Genomic DNA, 17614 nt, shown 5'->3' with positions numbered 1-17614 from the left:
TGCAAGGCTCACTGCCCCTGCTGCAGAGACCTGTGCCACCAGGCAGGACCTCTGGGGGCTGGTGCCACCGACCCCTAGCAGAGCAGCCCCATCCCCATGGCGAGGCAGGAGGCGCCCACACCCTGCTTCGCCTTCCCCTCTAGTCTGTCCTCCGGCGCTCGCCGTCGCCCGGCCTTGAGGGGGCGGGGCGCAGGCTGTGGCAGCCCCAAGATGGCGGCGGCTCCGGCAGGGGGCGCGTCCGATGCCCAGGCGCGGTTCGGCCGCTCGGTGAAGGGGCTGCTGATCGACAGGGTGACCGGCTGCGGCACCGACGTGATCGCCCTCACCAAGCAGGTGCTGAAAGGCTCGCGGAGCTCCGAGGTGAGGGCCCGCCGCCGGGACTACAACACCCAGCATGCAGCGCGCCAGCCGCGGGGTGTGCTGGGAAGTGTAGTCCGGCTGGGGAAGCCGGGGCTCGTGGTCTCTGGGTCCGGCTGGAGCGGGGTCAAAATGTCACGTCGGTGCCTTGTGCTGCGGGACACGCCCAGCGGGGCTTGGGCGGAGCAGTGCATGCTGGGAACTGCCCCCTGCCCAGGGGGCTCCCCAGCCTCTTCCCCCCCCCCTGGCCTGGGAAGGGGGCCGAGGTCTGGCTGGAGCGACCTGCGCCTCCCCTCCCTGGTCTCTTTCCCCCTCTCCGCTCCGAGCACCCCTGGCATCCCTGCGGCGGATTGGGACCCCGCAGGTGTCCCCTTGCGAGCTGCGCCCAGGTCGGCCCCATCGGTGGGGCCCTCCTGAGCCTGGTGGGGCTGCCCCAGCTCCCCGTCCCAATCGGAGGGCTCGAGTGTGACTCAGATCTCCCGGCAGAACATCCCTGGGGGCCCTGGATTAATACAGCTCGTGTGTGTTGGACACAGGCCCTGACCTGGAGCCTTCCGCCCGGGAGCAGCCACTCTGCCCCCTCCTTGGTCAGAGCATAATCTGCCGTGTGGGACAGGGCACAGGGGATGAATGAGAACCTGATGTGGGTGTGGAGCGCTGACTCAGAACGCCCACGTGCAGCCTTAACCTCAGGAAACCTGTCCCGTGAGCGTGCTGTCCAGAGCTGGCCAGCATTTGGTGTCTTCGCTGCATTGGAGACCTGGAGCCTGGCCTTCCTCAAATCCCAAGAGTTAGGGAGTAGAAAATACTTCCGGACCCAGAGATGGCAGATCCCCAAGTCCAGCATACCCCCTATCTAGTCAAACGGGTTTTTACTGCCAAACCATTCTTGAGTGCACTGGCTGCTGCGTTTGCCTACACCATCGCTGTCACTGCTGACACCATATCTCACTGTAAAACGCATTGTTACCTCTTTTGTGAAAGATGCTGCAGGAAACCTCATTCTCTGCTGGTCTGTTTCATCCAAGGCATGATCGTTGCAGAGTTAATCCCAGTGAAGTGAATTCCCAATTCAATCAGTTCTGTGTGCTGATCTGTTGAGTGGCAGCCACAAGAAATCCCCGGTGGCCCGGGACTTCTGCCTGCAGTTTGCATGTCTGTTTTTCAGCTCCTGGGTCATGCGGCTAGAAACATGGTGATGCAAGAAGATGCCATCCTGCACTCGGAAGATGTAAGGAACGTTTATCTGCTGAAGTAATGGCATTTCTGATTAATAGGAAGCGCTGGATTTTGGCACAGAGCGTGGGGCTGCAAGGCAGTGCAGAGTATGGAAGGGGAATCTTGTGGCTGAAGTACAGAGCTAGAAGTCATAAGAACGGCCATACTGGGTCAGACCAATGGTCCATCTAGCCCAGTATCCTGTCTTCCGACAGTGGCCAATGCCAGGTGCCCCAGAGGGAATGAACAGAACAGGTAATCAAGTGATTCATCCTCTGTTGCCCATTTCCAACTTCTGGCAAACAGAGGCTGGGAACACTTCAGAGCATGGTTTTGGAGACCTGGGTTCTGTTTCTGGCTCTGCTGTCAATTTTCTGCATGAACTTGGGCATGTCTTTATGGCCTAATTTCAGGAGGTGCTGAGCACGCACAGCTCCCATTGAAGTCAGTGAAAATCAGGTACTTAATCTCTCCATGCCTCAGTTTCCTTGTCTGTAAAATGGTGATAATGTCCCCTGACCTCTCAGAGGTGTTGTTAAGCTCAGTTCACTGGGACTTGCAAAGCACTCTGAGATCGTGGCATGGACGGTGCTATAGAAGTGCAGATTATTACTCTTTTGTTGTAGTGTAGTTCTTTCTAATAGAGCTCACTATAGGCCAGTCTTGCACTGGGGCAGTGGGATGGGCTTGCTACATCTAGGAATTCTTCACCGAACTTGCCAGCTATGATTTCTTGAACTGCAGAGGCAAAACTGTGGGATTCCCCTGAAGCTCACAACACCAGAATCCTTCCCAATAGACACAGTAGCTTGGACCTCAAGAGCAGTAATAGTAATTGTGCTGCACCATGTCTGTGCTGAATTATCCCATTACTGAAGGGCTTCAGAGTCTTTATTATTGTTGCACCCTTTCTAGCTTACCCTCTGCAGACTTATATTTCACCTCCTGTAGGCCCCTGGCTTGTTACACTTCATGACACTGACGGGTGAGTGAAGTCCTGAGGTGAAATTTGCTAGATCAGGTAGAAATGACCCCGTTGCTGTCTTCTGGACTTGTTTACTCTCTCACATCTCTGTGGGAGAATATTTGCTTTCAGGGGAGGCAGCTCCACACAATAGTATTCCAGGATCAGTGAGCTTGTCCTTGCAAGGTCAAAATGACCAGGCAAGAAACAGTGGCCTGAAGCTCATGCAGGAAATGTTTAGTTTTGAACAACACAAGCCTCTGGGCAGTGGATTAGGCTCACAAGGGAGCTGGTCAAGGCAGTAGCACGGCAGAGATTTGAGAGCAGGCTGGATACAGCGTTAGTGGGAATGATGTAGTGTTCAACAGGGCTGAACGCAAGAGGTCAGGCCCATGAGCCCAATCCAAGTGCAAGGCGCATTTATTTGACCTTGCCTCCTCTAACAGAAACACATAGCAACGTGTGTGCGTATTTTTTAAAATCCTACCAAAATACGACCCTTCCCTGCATCCTGGGGAGAGAATGAGAGAACAAACCACACACGATAGACGTTAGTCCCATCACTTAGTGCACTAATGGAAAGTGCTCAGGTGCTGCCGAGATGAGCGCAGCAAAAGAGCCTGAAAAGAGCAGAGGAGAAATGGTCTTTTCGGGGTTATTTGTGACAGTCATTCAAGAGCTCCCCTGAGGTAGCTGGGTTCCAGGGTGAGGGAGGTGAACTTTTCCCGTGCAGCCTATAAACTCCATTGGGTTGCGATGCGGGGCGGGGAGGGGGGGAAAAGCTGCTGCAGGAATGTGCAGAGTTGTCATCATTCTAGAACAGCTCACACTAATTCTGCCGAGATGCTCAGGACAGAGAAGGTCCGTAATTCCTCGTTTTGTGCGTTGCAGAGTCTAAGGAAGATGGCTATCATAACCACTCATCTCCAGTACCAGTAAGTAGGGAGCACTGGGTACTCTGGGTTTTGGGGGACTGATCTCCTGGAAACCCCTTTCATTCCCCTTAAAGGCCCCACATTTTGGTGGCTTTGCATGGAGCCTGGTCTGAGCGCTGGCCAAAATGGGGCATTCCAGCATGAGGGAGGGCTCCTGTCCTCCTCTCTGCTGGGATTGAGCAGGCCACGGTTTGGAACCCTCTACCACTAGCTCACCATGCTGGCCTACAGTTTGTTAAAGGGACATTGTTCAGATAAAAAACATTGCAACATCCCTTTCGGTGTTAAGTGTTGGTGCTAAACTGCATGAGCCATGGTCACTTGAATGAGTCACATGGGATAGAAGCATACAACTGCCAGCAAAAAATCTCCATATTCAACATGATGCTTTCCAGCTCTAGGCTACCAGTATGAATTCTGTCCAGGACGCTAGTCACCTGTAGTCATCACCATGTGATGGCTGTTCGGTGTATGAGACATGAGTTGATGAGTCTCCATCAAGTTCCTAGTGGGTGAGGGCGTCCGCACCCCTGCACGCATACACACACGCACCCCCATTAGCAATCAGCTGAGGACTGAATAGGTCATGGAGACAGGACTCTCCTCTCACCTGAAGAGGTTGTCCTCCAGGTCAGGGTTGAGACATGGTGACAGGGCAGTGTGGGGGCAGCTTGCCCTGCTGCTGCCCCTGCTGGGCCTGTTCTAAAGACAAATTGATGGTTTCAGTTTTCGGAGCAGTCAGTCAAGCCCCTTTTACCAGCACTTAATTAGCCGTGTTGCTATTTTTCCAACAATACCTTTTCTCTTCTTTCCTCGTCTAGACAAGAAGCTATTCAGAAGAAGTGAGTATAGCCTGTTTTATTAGCCGATTTATTAAGCTTACACCTCTCTTGCTAACCCTCTCTTGCTAACCCTCAGCTGTCCATGTTGATTCCCTCTCATAGTTTGCATGATGCCTGGCTGGGTTTTCTATTTTCAGCAAGTAAATCTGCAATGACATGAAGGCAGCATGTCCTAGCAATGGCGTGATGTTTTCTTTTCTCCAGAGGAAGTTGAATGTGGCCCCAAGGTACAAAGAAGGGAACAATCAGCTCATAAACTTAGCGGGGTCACACTAGGTCATTGCTTGGATAAGGAACCTCCAAGGAAAACTCAGGGTGCTGCATGAAGTCATGTTGATGACTCAGTAGGGGGCGATCTTTCCTCTCTCAGGGATGCTGTACTGTTAGTGGGGATTTGGGTGAGATACAACACCAAGGCACTGATTGCTCATGATCACTTGCGCTTTTTGCAGGAGTCGGGTGTTCATCCTAGTATCCTGGCCAAGTTCCTATCTCAAGCTCCCATCACCATGGTATCTTAGCAGCAGTGTAAGGGGAGAAAGGGGGAAAAATGCAAGTAACATTTTGAAATTTGAAATGGAAATGTACTTTTTGTTTTGAATTTTTTCATTGCAAAAATGAAAAAAAAAACCCTGAAATTCTGAATGAAACAAAATTTTTCTTTTAAAATTTGTTATGAAGAAATTTAAATTGCCACCAACCCTACTCATTCTCTCCACAACTAGTAATTTCGTTTGTGAAGTCCTTCGTGATCCTTCCAGATGAAATGCACTAGGCATCGTAAGCCAGATCTTGGTTGCTCTTTATTCCGTGCTCGGGGTCCAGTTTAGCCCTGGCATAAGCGGATGGAGCCCTCATTGCCTCCTAGGTGCATTATGCCCACTTGTATCAGGGCTCAGTTTAGTCCCCCTGTCTGACATTCAGCCTCTCAGCAGGGTTTAAGTAGAATATGCAGGTCACTTGGGATCTTTGTAACTGTTCCTCACTTGCCACTGTTTCTGATCTGTGATGGTTTTTGAGCAAAAGGAAAGCTTTGCTCTGTGCCTATAGATGTGCTGAGTTATATTGGCTTTGGTCCAGTCACAGGCTTTGCAGACAATTCGCCTTTGTGATGGCATTTGGTATGGGTTGGATGATTCATAGATTCTAAGGCTAGAAGGGACCAATTTGATCATCTAGTCTGACCTCCTGTATAACACAGGCCACAGAACGTCCCCAAAATAATTCCGAGAACAGAAAAACATCCCATCTTGATTTAAAAATTGTCAGAGATGGAGAATCCACCACGACCCTGGGTAAATTGTTGCAATGGTTAATTACACTCACTGTTAAAAATTTACATCTTATTTCCAGTCTGAATTTGTCTAACTTCGACTTCCAGCTGTTGGATTGCATTATACCTTCCTCTGCTAGATTGAAGACCCCATTATTAAATATTTGTTCCCCATGTGGATACTTATAGATGGTGATCAAGTCACCCCTTAACCTTCTCCTTGTTAAGCTAAGTAGATTAAGCTCTTTGAGACTATAACTATAGGGCATGTTTTCTAATCCTTTAGTCATTCTCATGGCTCTTGTCTGATTCACAAGGTATTTTCCCCTCCTAACTTCTTTAACAGAGCAGTTCTGTTCCCTCATGCACAAGTGGTAATGGCATGTGCATCTATTTAGCAACCAAAACACAGAGATTTGGGGAGCTGATCTGACTTTGAACACTTCCGTCTGTCTGGTCCCCAGTGTCGAGCATTCATCAAATCTGCAGGACCAGCTGAGTCACCTTCTGAAATGAAGCAGGAGAACCGAAATACCCAGCACACCTAGCGGGAGCTGATGGGACGACCTGTGTCGATGGAGCTTCAGAAGTCTCTTCCTGCTTCAGCAGTTACGTTGCAAGGCTGAGCTGTGCTGAAAGTCAGTTGTGAAAATGCAGCGTGTGTGGTACTGAACGTGCAGGGCTGTGGATAGGCGTGGGACGGCTCTGTAACCTGCTCATCACAAACTCTCCCTATACCGAAGGCTAGATCACTTGCTTGCGCTTAATTTAAAGCAGACTTTACGAAAACCTTCCTGGGACTAACACTGTTCATGTCTGTTTTCTTTTCTATGCAAAGTACTATTTGAATAGGGGTTTTCCTTTCCCCAAGGCATTGCGCATGTTCAGCTAATGAATCAAAGGCAACGTGTGTTATTATTTATATTCAGCCCAGTGCCAAACACATGACTTAGGTCCCGTTCAAACCCGTATAGCTTTCCTGGGCCCTCTGCTCTAGGGTGAATTCCCCCGTCTATAATTTCTGCTGAATATGGAGCTGTTCTTCACAGAGTTAACAGGTGCGGTGACAGAGATGCACTGCCCAACATTCTTCACACAAGTTTACATTCCCCACCCGCAAAGTACAGAAAGCAGGGCCAGCATTTTCACATGGGAACCTACATTCACATTTCGACACATAAACAATCTTCTTGTTTTTTCTGGAGAATTGAGCAGCGACCACTACGAGTTTGGTCAGTGGGAGCTGCATGCACACATCACCTTTGGAAATCAGTTGCTTAAATATGGCTTTAGGGACCTAATTTGGGCCAGAATTTTCAAACCCAGGTGTGTAGGTACATACAGCATCTGACGACTTGCCTGGCCCTTTGTCACCTGAGTGTCATGAATGTCATTAGCGCTGTACTGGTCCTTTGTCACCTGTCCAATAGGATGTCTGTTTCATGAATGTCATTAGCACTGTACTGTTCCTTAGTTTCTGTATATAATCTAAAACACAGGGTTGGAATGTTGTATCTCTTGCCAGTACATCTGCTGTCTGTTTTGGCCTTGAACTGCATTCTTCCTATTTCATTGCTGTTATGGCTCTTGATCAAGCAGCCTTGGATTCATTCTGTAACTCTGTACAGAATCAGTAAACTATTCAGATATACAGCTGTGAGGTACTAATAGTGTGTTTTAAAGGATGCCATCAATGGACCTGCTTCCATTAAAGTCAGTGGCAAAGCTCCCATTGACTTTAATTTGGGTCCAAGACAAATATGTTGTCTGTGGTTGCTGGTTTTTTTGTAAATTGCTTTTCCATGTTACTAATAGCCTCTCCACTTAGTCATAGGAGAAGCACTTTATTCACTGACTGTGCTTTTCATCACTTTTTAGAAATTCCATGGAGCTTGATCAGTGAGATGAGATGAAATATTTCTATATGATGATGATTCTATAGAGAGAAAGAAGACCTACTTCTATGGGCGAAAGAGACAAGCTTTCGAGCTATGCAGATGGGGTGCTGGAACAATTTGTAGAGTGGGGGAGCTGAGATCCATTGAACCAGACTGTAATCCCTGTCTATTATGGAAACCACTTCAAGCCAGGGGGTACTGCAGCACCCCCAGCACCCCTAGTTCCAGCATCTATGTATGCAGAGCTTTCCTTTGGGTCTGTTTCAAAAGTCAGTTTCACTTGTGAGTCTCTTGTGCAGTGCAGTGCAGTTAGGTTGGGCTTTCTGCATGGCAGAGGAAGGTTTAAAAAACACACATGCTGTTTTGATTGATTATTTTTTAATTCTGAGAAGATTTGCATTCCTATTTAGATATTTTTAATCTCTTTTTTTAACACAAAGCCTATAGTGAGAGTGTCATTACGATACAGTGCTATAGCTAGCAGCTGAGGAGAACTAGTCCAGAGGATACTGGCAGATCCAATGGCCCGAATAGGTTGACGGTTAGTGCTATATCTTATGTTATGTTTGCTCCTTCTGCACATGGTGTGTTAGGTTAATTGTTAAGAAAAGCCCAGAGAGGAATTTAAAAATTGCTGTTTTTTATGCAACACTAAATTCAGTTGCATAAAGAGGCATATTCTGATTTGTTCCAGAGCATCACCTGCATCCAGCTGTCCCTTGCATGATATTGAATGGCGCGCACTTGACCAATGGAAACCATCATGAGAACAAACTCATTGGCTAATCAGTGATGCTGAGCAGGATGCTTACCTAGCAACTACTGAGAGCAGAATAAGCTTTCTTTGGGCCTCTGACACACCACAGCTCGTTCAGCCCTTAGACACACCAGTTAACTCCAGTGGCCTAACTGCATGCAGCTCTGAGAGCAGAATTTAGCTCCAAGTCCCTATAAGTGCTGACACCTGCTTTGTAAAAACAAAAATTATCTTGACTCTTGCTAAAACTGCAACATCTGCTGCCTTGAAATTCCAGACCCTAGGCAGGCTAGTTATTGAATGTGGAGGTCAAGGACTGACTTTCACCAGTTTCCCCTTGCAGTGTTTCTCCCCATGTCATCCTGCCGGTCTGTCATCTCAAGATGAACGTCTGCAGCATTGCTTTGTTGGGTGAGAAGGGCTGAACCATTCCATCTTTTCCTGGTACGTGTGTGACAGTCAGGATCCAGACACCCCACGGGGAGAACAGAAGGTTTAAACCCCAGACATGAGCTGTTGAACCAACTGATTGCACATTGTACTATAGAAGTGTATCAGGGAAGGTCATTTATGAAAGCGGGTAATTCTCTGAACTTGTTGGTCATTATGAGATATTTATACAGATTGGTTATTCATTTATATATCTGTGGATATAGAAAACTCTGCTTGTAAACTTCTGCTCCACTTCACAGCAGAGCAGTGAGGCTGGGAGGGGCATCTCCCAAGCCAGTTTACACAAAGCTAAGGCCATGTCTACACTTACAAACATACGGTGGCCCAGCTGTACCAATGCCGCTGTAAGAGTACTCGTGTAGCTGCGTTATGCTGATGGGGGAGAGCTCTCCCATCAACCTAATAAAACCAGCTCAGTGAGAAACGGTAGCTCTGGCAGCGGGAGAGTGTCCTGCTGACATAGCGCTGTGCACATGAGCGCTTATGCTGACAAACCATATGTCACTCGGGTATGTGTTTTTCACAGCCCTGAGGGACAAAAGTTTTGCCAACATAAGTGCTAGTGTAGACGTGGCCCAGCTTTGGGTACCCATCTGTTGCCTAGCCCAGGAAATGGTGGATCATTAAAGTTAGTGGAAAGACATTGAGACATCCTGGCTAGAGTTTCTTCCATTCTGAATAACCATGAGTAAAGCTGCATGTGTCATGGGACCTCTGTGACTTCTGCAGTGGCCAGTGTGGCTGGCTCCAGAGCTGCCCGAACAGCTTGGGCAGCCCTGGGCCAGCAGCAGTTTGGGTGTGGGAAGGTGCTATGGGCTGTGGCAGGGGGATGGGGTGCAGGGTGATGCTTACCTCTGGGGCGTGGGGGGGGGGCTCCCCAGGAGCGGCCGTCATGTCCCTGCAGCTCCTAGGCAGAGGGACCAGGGGGCTCTGTGTGCTGCTCCTGCCTGCAGGTACCACCCCGCAGCTCCCACTGGCTGCAGTTCCCCCCGGACCAGCGGGAGTCCCAGGCCGTGTGCTGCTGCCCGCCCCGCCCCACCCCGCCCCCCAGCATCAGCAGGGGTCCCGGGCTGTGTGCCGCCACCTGCTTCCCCCCCCGCACCCGCAGCGCCCTTGGACCGCCCCAACAGGGCACCCGTGGCCCCTTGGCCCAAGTTTTAATCAGGGGTATATAGTATAAGTCATGGGCAGGTCATGGGCCATGAATTTTTGTTTACTGCCTGTGACTTGTCCATGACTTTTACTAAAAATACCCCTGACTAAAACGTAGCCTTAACCATGAGTCACGGTGCCAGGAGAGACAAAAAAAATGGGGGAAGGGAAAGGGAGACTTGAAGTCTTCCAGAAACAGGGACAGGCTGTAGGCGGGATACTCTCTGTGAAATGCTGGATCCTCTATATAGTTAGGAGGTATGCTGGGATCCTTCAAAGGCAATAGGTAGCTTGTATGAGAAAAAGGATTTTATCTACAATGGAAGCGTAAAGTCTGAAGTTTCCTCTTCATGTTTATTTGCTGTGGAACTTGTACGTGTTTGCTTCCCTTACTATTTTGTCACTGAGTCTGTGGTTAGTCTATTAAATTAACTTTTTGTTTATTTTTACCCCCAAGCAGGTCTCTGTTGTGCAAACTGTTGGGGCGGGTGTACCAAAGTAAACTGGTATCTGGGGGCTGGTTTCACACCTTCAGGGATGATGAACTGGAGGGGTAAAGTCTGAGGGTCTGTCAGTTAAGAACTTGGAAGGTCAGATTTGAGGAGACCTGGGATTAAGGGCTGTTGGTGTTACCCTACAAGGAGTAACTAGGCTGCTGGACGTCGGGGTGAGACCTTGTGCTTGTGGGGTGGCTACTGGGATCTGAGTCATAGCTGCATTAAGGTACCCCAAGGTTACAGGGCAGGTGATGACAGCTTTACGTGTGCTTTACCTGTCTGGGTGATCCCCAAAATGTCACAACATGCCTGTTGGCTCCAAGGTGCTACATCACCACCACCACCTTTCCAGTAGATGAGGAGGACTGGATTGCCTCCAGACACCATCACCAATGTTCCTAACTCAGCCACAGCATCATAGAATCATAGAATATCCGGGTTGGAAGGGACCTCAGGAAGTCATCTAGTCCAACCCCCTGCTCAAAGCAGGACCAACCCCAACTAAATCATCCCAGCCAGGGCTTTGTCAAGCCTAACCTTAAAAACTTCTAAGGAAGGAGATTCCACCACCTCCCTAGGTAACGCATTCCAGTGCTTCACCACCCTCCTAGTGAAAAAGTTTTTCCTAATATCCAACCTAAACCTCCCCCACTGCAACTTGAGACCATTACTCCTTGTTCTGTCATCTGCTACCACTAAGAACAGTCTAGATCCATCCTCTTTGGAACCCCCTTTCAGGTAGCTGAAAGCAGCTATCAAGTCCCCCCTCATTCTCTTCCACAGACTAAACTATCCCAGTTCCCTGAGCCTCTCCCCATAAGTCATGTGTTCCCGTCCCCTAATCATTTTTGTTGCCCTCCACTGGACGTTTTCCAATTTTTCCACGTCCTTCTTGTAGTGTGGGGCCCAAAACTGGACACAGTACTCCAGATGAGGCCTCACCAATGTCGAATAGAGGGGAACGATCACGTCCCTCGATCTGCTGGCAATGCCCCTACTTATACATCCCAAAATGCCATTGGCCTTCTTGGCAACAAGGGCACACTGTTGACTCATATCCAGCTTCTCGTCCACTTGTAACCCCTCGGTCCTTTTCTGCAGAACTGCTGCCGAGCCATTCGGTTCCCAGTCTGTAGCGGCGCATGGGATTCTTCCATCCTAAGTGCAGGACTCTGCACTTGTCCTTGTTGAACCTCATCAGATTTCTTTTGGCCCAATCGTCTGATTTGTCTAGGGCCCTCTGTATCCTATCCCTACCTTCCAGCGTATCCACCTCTCCTCCCAGCTTAGTGTCATCTGCAAACCTGCTGAGGGTGCAATCCATGCCATCCTCTAGACCATTTATGAAGATATTGAACAAAACTGGCATCAGTGCAAAGCCCCACACGCCGCTTCATTGCCTGGGGTGAATGTGCTTCCTATGCAACACTTCCAGCTGGCCCAGAAAACCAGCACCCCGGGCTGGGATCTCCACAGTGTGTTGTGGGGTGTGAAGAATAGGGTCGCTGGGCCGGCCCTTCCCGCTGAATCCTGCCCTTGGGTGCCTGGAGGTGACTAGCGCCTGATGTCCCACGGTCCCAATTCTCCACCGACCCGCACTGCAGCCGGGGGCGGGGGGCATGGGAGGGGAGTGCCGAATGGGCCCCTTGCCTGGGGGGCTGAGCCCAGATGGCTGCAGTTGGAGCGGGGGGGGTCTGCCAGGCATTCGGAGGGGGAAGCAGAAGGAAGCCGGACAGCCCAGCACGTGGGGCTGGGCAAACCTGGGGGCAGGAGGGACAAGGGGGCGGGGGGACAAAGGGGGCGGGGCTGGGAAGGGGGCGGGGGGACAAAGCGGGCGGGGCCCGGCTGCTGCTGGCAGGGAGATGGGCGGGAGGGGGCGCGGCTCCCTGGAGGGCTCCCTAGCTCCGCCCCCTTCGGGAGCGGAAGTCCCGCCTCCCTCGTAGCCCGGCCCTGACCCGGGCGCGGGGCGCGGCTGCTGACGGTCCCGGGTCAGAGTCCGAGTCCGAGTCCCCAGCCGCGAGCAGTACGCGCCGCCGCCGGGGGCCTCTGCGGGTCGCCTGGGGGCATTTCGCCCGGGGGGGGTCGGTCTCTGGGTGGGGGACGGGGAGGCTTGGAGGGAGGGGGCCCAAGCAGGGCTGGGTGGTGGGGGAGGGGGAGGCTCTCTGGTGGGAGGGGGCCCCAGCAGGGAGGGGGCTCTCTGGTGGGAGGGGGCCCCAGCAGGGAGGGGTGGGGGGGGCTCTCTGGTGGGAGGGGGCCCCAGCAGGGCGGGGTGGGAGGAGAGGGTTTCTGGGTGGGGGAGGGGTTGTCTTGGGGGTCTCTCTGGGGATAGGGGTTTGCCCCCCAGGAGGTGTTGGGGGGGACCCCCCCCAGCGCTGCATTGCCCTGGGCGGTGAGGGGTGCTTGGTGCCACTCTCTATGTGGGCTCGAGGCTGGCGCCTATCACTGTTGCATCAGGTCGCCTGACCCAGGCTTCTGGTGGTTCTCGTTGCAGTGGCTGCCCCATCTGCAGAGCAGATTTACAGAGAGGTACAGGTAAGAGCTGGGGTGGAGGAGAGGGCACTGCTAGGGCCTATCCTGCACTGGAGCTTGCCCCATTGACTCCAGCTGCCCTTCTCTCCTCCATACGTTACACCTGAGCCAGAGGCCGCGCATTACTCTTGCCTTTGGGGAGGCTGGGCGCAAATGCTGGAAGCTCCCTAGAAATGGGAGTGAGTGCTTGGACCATGGCCCTGCCTTTTGCTCTGCTCCCGCTCGGCCTCTCCCCCCCCCAGGCCACACCCCACTCCACCTCTTCCTGCAACCGTTTGCTCCTCTCCTTCACCAAGGCCCACCTGGCCTGCTGCTCGGGCCTATCCACCCCCTTCCCTGGCGAGGCACAAGTAGCAGGTGGGGGGAGGCCTCAGGGGGGAAGAGGCTGAGTGAGGGTGAGGCATCGGGGGGAGGAGGCCGAGCGTGGGCAGAGTGCGGCAGGGTCACAGTCCGGGCACCGGTGGCTCCCCCACTTTTTGGGAACTTCCAGTGGTGGCACTCCAAAGGCAGCGGGGCCAGCACACCTCCAAAGGGAGGTGCGCTGCATCCAGCATTTCTTGCCCTGTTTGGGGGCACTCAGCCTCCGCAAGCCTCTTATACCTGCAGCCCATGACCTGAGCCCTGGTTATAGCAGCAATCTAAGTGCTGCCTCCCTGATGAAATACATCCTGGAATACTCAAGGAGCTAACTGGCTGTTAGTGACTATCTTCGAAAACTCATGGAAGACAGGAGAGATTCCAGAGGACTGGAAGAGGGCAAATATAGTACCCATGTATTTTTAAAAAAAAAAAGGGTGAGGGGAATGAGGACAACCTGGAAAATTACAGATCAGTCAGCTTCGCTTCAGTACTCAGAACGATAATGGAACAAATAATCAAGTAATCAGTTTGTAAACAGGTAGAAGGTAAAGGGAGAAGTAACAGTCAGCGTGGATTTCTCAAGAACAAATCATGTCGAACCAACCTAACAGCTTTCTTTGACAAGGTAACAAGCCTCGTAGATAGGGAGGAAGCAGTAGATGTGGTATATCTTGACTTTGTTTCCACAGTATGCATCCGATGAAGTGAGCTGTAGCTCACGAAAGCTCATGCTCAAATAAATTGGTTAGTCTCTAAGGTGCCACAAGTCCTCCTTTTCTTCTTGACTTTAGTAAGGCTTTTGATACTGTCTCGCATGACCTCCTAAATAAAATCGGGCAATACAAACTAGATGGAGTTGTTATAACATGGGTGCATAACTGGTTGGAAAACCGTTCCCAGAGAGTAATCATCAGTGGTTCACAGTTAAGCTGGAAGGGCATAACGAGTGAGGTCCATCAGGGATTGGTCCTGGGTCCAGTTCTGTTCAATATTTTCATGATTGATTTAGATAATGGCATAGAGAGTACACTTATAAAGTTTGCGGACGTTACCAAGCTGGGAGGAGTTGCAAGTGCTTTGGGGAGGATAGGATTAAAATTCAAATTGATCTGGAGAAATGGTCTGAAGTCAATAGGATGAAATTCAATAAAGAGAAATGCATAGTACTCCACGTAAGAAGGAACAATGAATTGTACGCATACAAAATGGGAAATGACTGCCTAGGAAGGAGTATTACAGAAAGCAGTTGGGGGGTCATAGTGGATCACAAGCTAAATATGAGTCAACATTGTAACTCTTACAAAAAAAAAAAAGTAAACATCATTCTGGGATGTATTAGGAGGGGTATTGTAAGCAAAACATGAGAAGTAATTCTGCTATCTAGGTGGGTTCCCAGTATTGCAGGTTGGGGGCAGACCATCCTCCCTGCAAAGAGGAGCAAGAGTAACCCTGGGGTGGGGGCAGGGCAGTAACTAGAATCTGTAGGCTCTGGTGTGCTATGGAGACATACGGACTTTTTGTGTTCCCATCTCAGGATTATTATGGTAAAGAGTTGCAGAAATCAGAGGATCTGCAAAGCAATGCCTGCGTCACCGTGGCTAGGTCTTTGCCCATGTTCGTAAAGGAGGCTCTGAAGTCTGTCCATGATGATGTAGTGTCAAGGTAAAGAATTGACAATTGAGTCTTTAATAGAGCTTCACTCACTCAATGTGCTTCACTGAAACAGTCTTTGGCCCAGTGGTGTCACTCTATCCAGAGAATACAATGGGGAAGAAAGTAGCCAGTTTATCTTTGTATGTCTCTCATAACTTCCCGGTTGGAGGCAGCCTACCACCTCCACAGTCCTTGAGGCCTGGAGGTTGCCAGCTCAAAGGAGAAATTCATACCAAAAGCAGAGGCAGAGAGGAACAAATTAATGCAGAGAACAAATTAATGAGAGATAAACAAATTAATGTAGTTTGGAGCTTTAAAATGAATCAATGAATTCCAATCAACCTTAGTAACCATTTCTAGACACAGTCATTAATTTAAAGTTACAATGAGCAGCAAATGTTAGGAAAAATTAACACAAAGAACATGAAAGTTAAAAAGCTCCCCATAAACCCTGTCTATTCAAATCTGGAGATGAAAAGATAAGCTAATAGACATAAAAATGTCACTCTCCTTACAGGTCATATATCCCCTATCAGAAGTCCATTAGATGTTCTGGTAAAAACCTTTGCTCTAATCTCCAAGGTCAGGCTACAGGATGTTCGACCAGAAAATGCTTTCCTTGGCCTGTCATTTTCTTTGTTCGCCGAGAGCCTTTGGGCAGATCACACATCTCAGTGCCTCAGTTTGCCCAATATAAAATGGAGATAAGCAATGAGGCTTAATTAATCCATATCTGCATATGTGGGTTGGCTGTTCCTGATGGTTTGCTCTTCATGACACATTTTTCATCCACCCCATCTAAAAAGCTTTCCCTTGCACACCACTGAGGTGTGGTGAGATTCCGTGGTTCAAGAATCACTGATCTCGAGAGTTTCTTCTCTCAGGTACTATGGCTGCGGCCTGGTGATCCCAGAGTGCCTGGAGACCTGTTGGATATTGGATCTGGGCAGTGGGAGTGGCAGGGACTGCTATATGCTGAGTAAACTAGTTGGGGAGAAAGGGCATGTCACTGGAATAGACATGACTGACGCCCAGGTATGTTTTCGAATTGAATAGTGCTAATCAAAGTCCGGGTCTTTATCTTCGTGGCTCTCAGCTTTGGAAGTGAAAATAACTTCGTCCCACCAAGGCGGAACTGCATGGTGCTTAGAGTTCAAAGTTGATCCTTTGGTATATGGGGACTGCCCGATGTAGGGGGTTCAGCTGCATGCAGATAGTAACCTTAGCTATTGGCTTTTAATAATCTTACCTTCATGCAAGCTACAAGGTTTAATACAGTGCACGTGTGGGTCAGGTTTAAGTACCTGTAGTGCAAGACACTGAGTGATTGTTTTATAGCTGCTTGGTCATTGAGATCCTGCCTCTGATAGTCACTGAGAGACATAATTTCCCTACTCTCAGCTTCTCCTAGCCCTATTAGAGACCTGAGTGTGGAAATGGGGTAAATGTATTTTGCCATTTATCGTCTCACTCCTTCCAGCTTCCAGACCATCACGCAGTATGTGCTATCCTGTATGGGGTGGGGTGGGGGGGAGGGAGATGCAGGGATAATACCCTGCATCATCAGGCATGAGACACTGGCATGAGTACTGGCCTGTTCCCTACCTTCCCAGAGAGTGCTGTGGTGAAGACAACATGCACAGCCCCTTGCTGGGCTTTACGTTGATCAGAAGTCTTTGCTAGTCCCACACTTTTTGTTGATCAAATAGAGAGACTCCCCACCCACCCCATCCCTGGCCAGTCCGAGACTTGGTCTTACCATTTATTAGTCTCTGTAGGGAATCCCCTCTGTTCTTCTTTGGCCAGGAGATTTGGTAGCCATGATCTAGGACTCAAAATGGCTGGGGTTTGGAGGGAAATAAAGGGAGATGCGTAGGGCCCTAATGAGAATATGCGGGCCCTCTGCCACATGAAGGGGAAGAGACTTTAGAAACATCTTAAAGAGTTTAGGTAGTTTACAGCCTGCTTATTTTTTTCCCTCTTCCAGGTAGAAGTGGCAAAGAAGCACATTGACTATCACATGAAGAAATTTGGCTACCAGGTGCCTAATGTGGACTTCATCCATGGCTACATGGAAAAGCTGGGAGATGCTGGCCTTAAAGACGAGAGTTATGACATAGTTATGTGAGTACCATTCTCAGAGCTCCTGCAGGGGTCTATACAATAGGTTGGGTACTTGTTTCCCACGCATCAGTGAACCATTTCCCTGCCCAAGGTTTTAACTCTTTGGGTTTCAGTTCAGGGTTGTACACTGAAAAAATACACCATAAACACTAATCTGAGGCCTGGATACCTGGCTGGAGTTTTGTGTTGTCAAACAAACAGTGCCCACAGAAAGGACAGGTGGCTGGATCCAGTCAAACTAAAAGGTGAAACATAGTCTCAAACCGTGTGGGGTCTCAGAGCCCAGGATAGGGCTGGGAATAGGAGGCAGATCAGACTTGTTCCATTTATTGATGCCTCTAATCGAATGTCCTTGACTCTTGTCCAACAGAATAATTGGTTTTAGCTCTAATTGTTGAAGGGAAAATGCCAAGTTAACATCTGGCCCAAAGTTTATTAGAATGTAAGATGTCTAGAAATGTCCCTACATTTGATTTACTTTTTTTAAGATGCTCAATTGAAACAGTTTTTTGTTAGCATTTAGCCCACTGCAGTGTTTGCTGCAAGGACACTACAGCATTAGGTTAGTACATGAGGATCAGAAAGTAAAACTGACTAGACGC

The 17614-nt window shown here is 49.7% G+C and overlaps 2 protein-coding genes across 9 annotated transcripts in view; both read left to right on the top strand.

Moving 5' to 3' along the window:
* On the top strand, positions 1–7240 carry BORCS7 (BLOC-1 related complex subunit 7). 3 transcript variants are annotated; one of them, XM_043551719.1, is made up of 6 exons: positions 165–360; positions 1526–1588; positions 3431–3474; positions 4296–4316; positions 4769–4868; positions 6054–7240. In XM_043551719.1, the coding sequence occupies exons 1-6, from the start codon at positions 211–213 to the stop codon at positions 6135–6137; spliced, it is 462 nt and encodes a 153-aa protein (XP_043407654.1). In that variant the 5' UTR covers positions 165–210; the 3' UTR covers positions 6138–7240. The 3 variants fall into 3 exon arrangements, with proteins under 3 accessions (XP_007057915.2, XP_037761007.1, XP_043407654.1); XM_007057853.4 differs by lacking the exon at positions 4769–4868 and having other exon boundaries at positions 1–360; XM_037905079.2 differs by lacking the exon at positions 4769–4868 and having other exon boundaries at positions 164–360; positions 5988–7240.
* A 4961-nt stretch (positions 7241–12201) lies between these two features.
* AS3MT (arsenite methyltransferase) overlaps positions 12202–17614 on the top strand; it is a 28728-nt gene continuing 23315 nt past the window's right edge. For 3 of the 6 annotated variants that reach the window (XR_006292215.1, XM_043551360.1, XM_037904566.2), the window contains exons 1-5: positions 12241–12369; positions 12838–12878; positions 14770–14897; positions 15773–15923; positions 16876–17012. Coding sequence is in view for 4 of the 6 variants with exons in the window: in XM_043551360.1 (XP_043407295.1) it covers position 12369; positions 12838–12878; positions 14770–14897; positions 15773–15923; positions 16876–17012 (458 nt within the window). In the remaining 2 variants the exon portion in view is untranslated. Of the gene's footprint in view, positions 12370–12837; positions 12879–14769; positions 14898–15772; positions 15924–16875; positions 17013–17614 lie in introns of all 6 variants that reach the window. The other 3 variants (XR_005226181.2, XM_037904565.2, XM_037904564.2) reach the window with 2 other exon arrangements.

Source organism: Chelonia mydas, chromosome 7, assembly GCF_015237465.2.
Source record: "Chelonia mydas isolate rCheMyd1 chromosome 7, rCheMyd1.pri.v2, whole genome shotgun sequence".
Taxonomy (NCBI): Eukaryota; Metazoa; Chordata; order Testudines; family Cheloniidae; genus Chelonia; species Chelonia mydas.
This window is presented reverse-complemented; position numbering and strand designations above follow the sequence as displayed.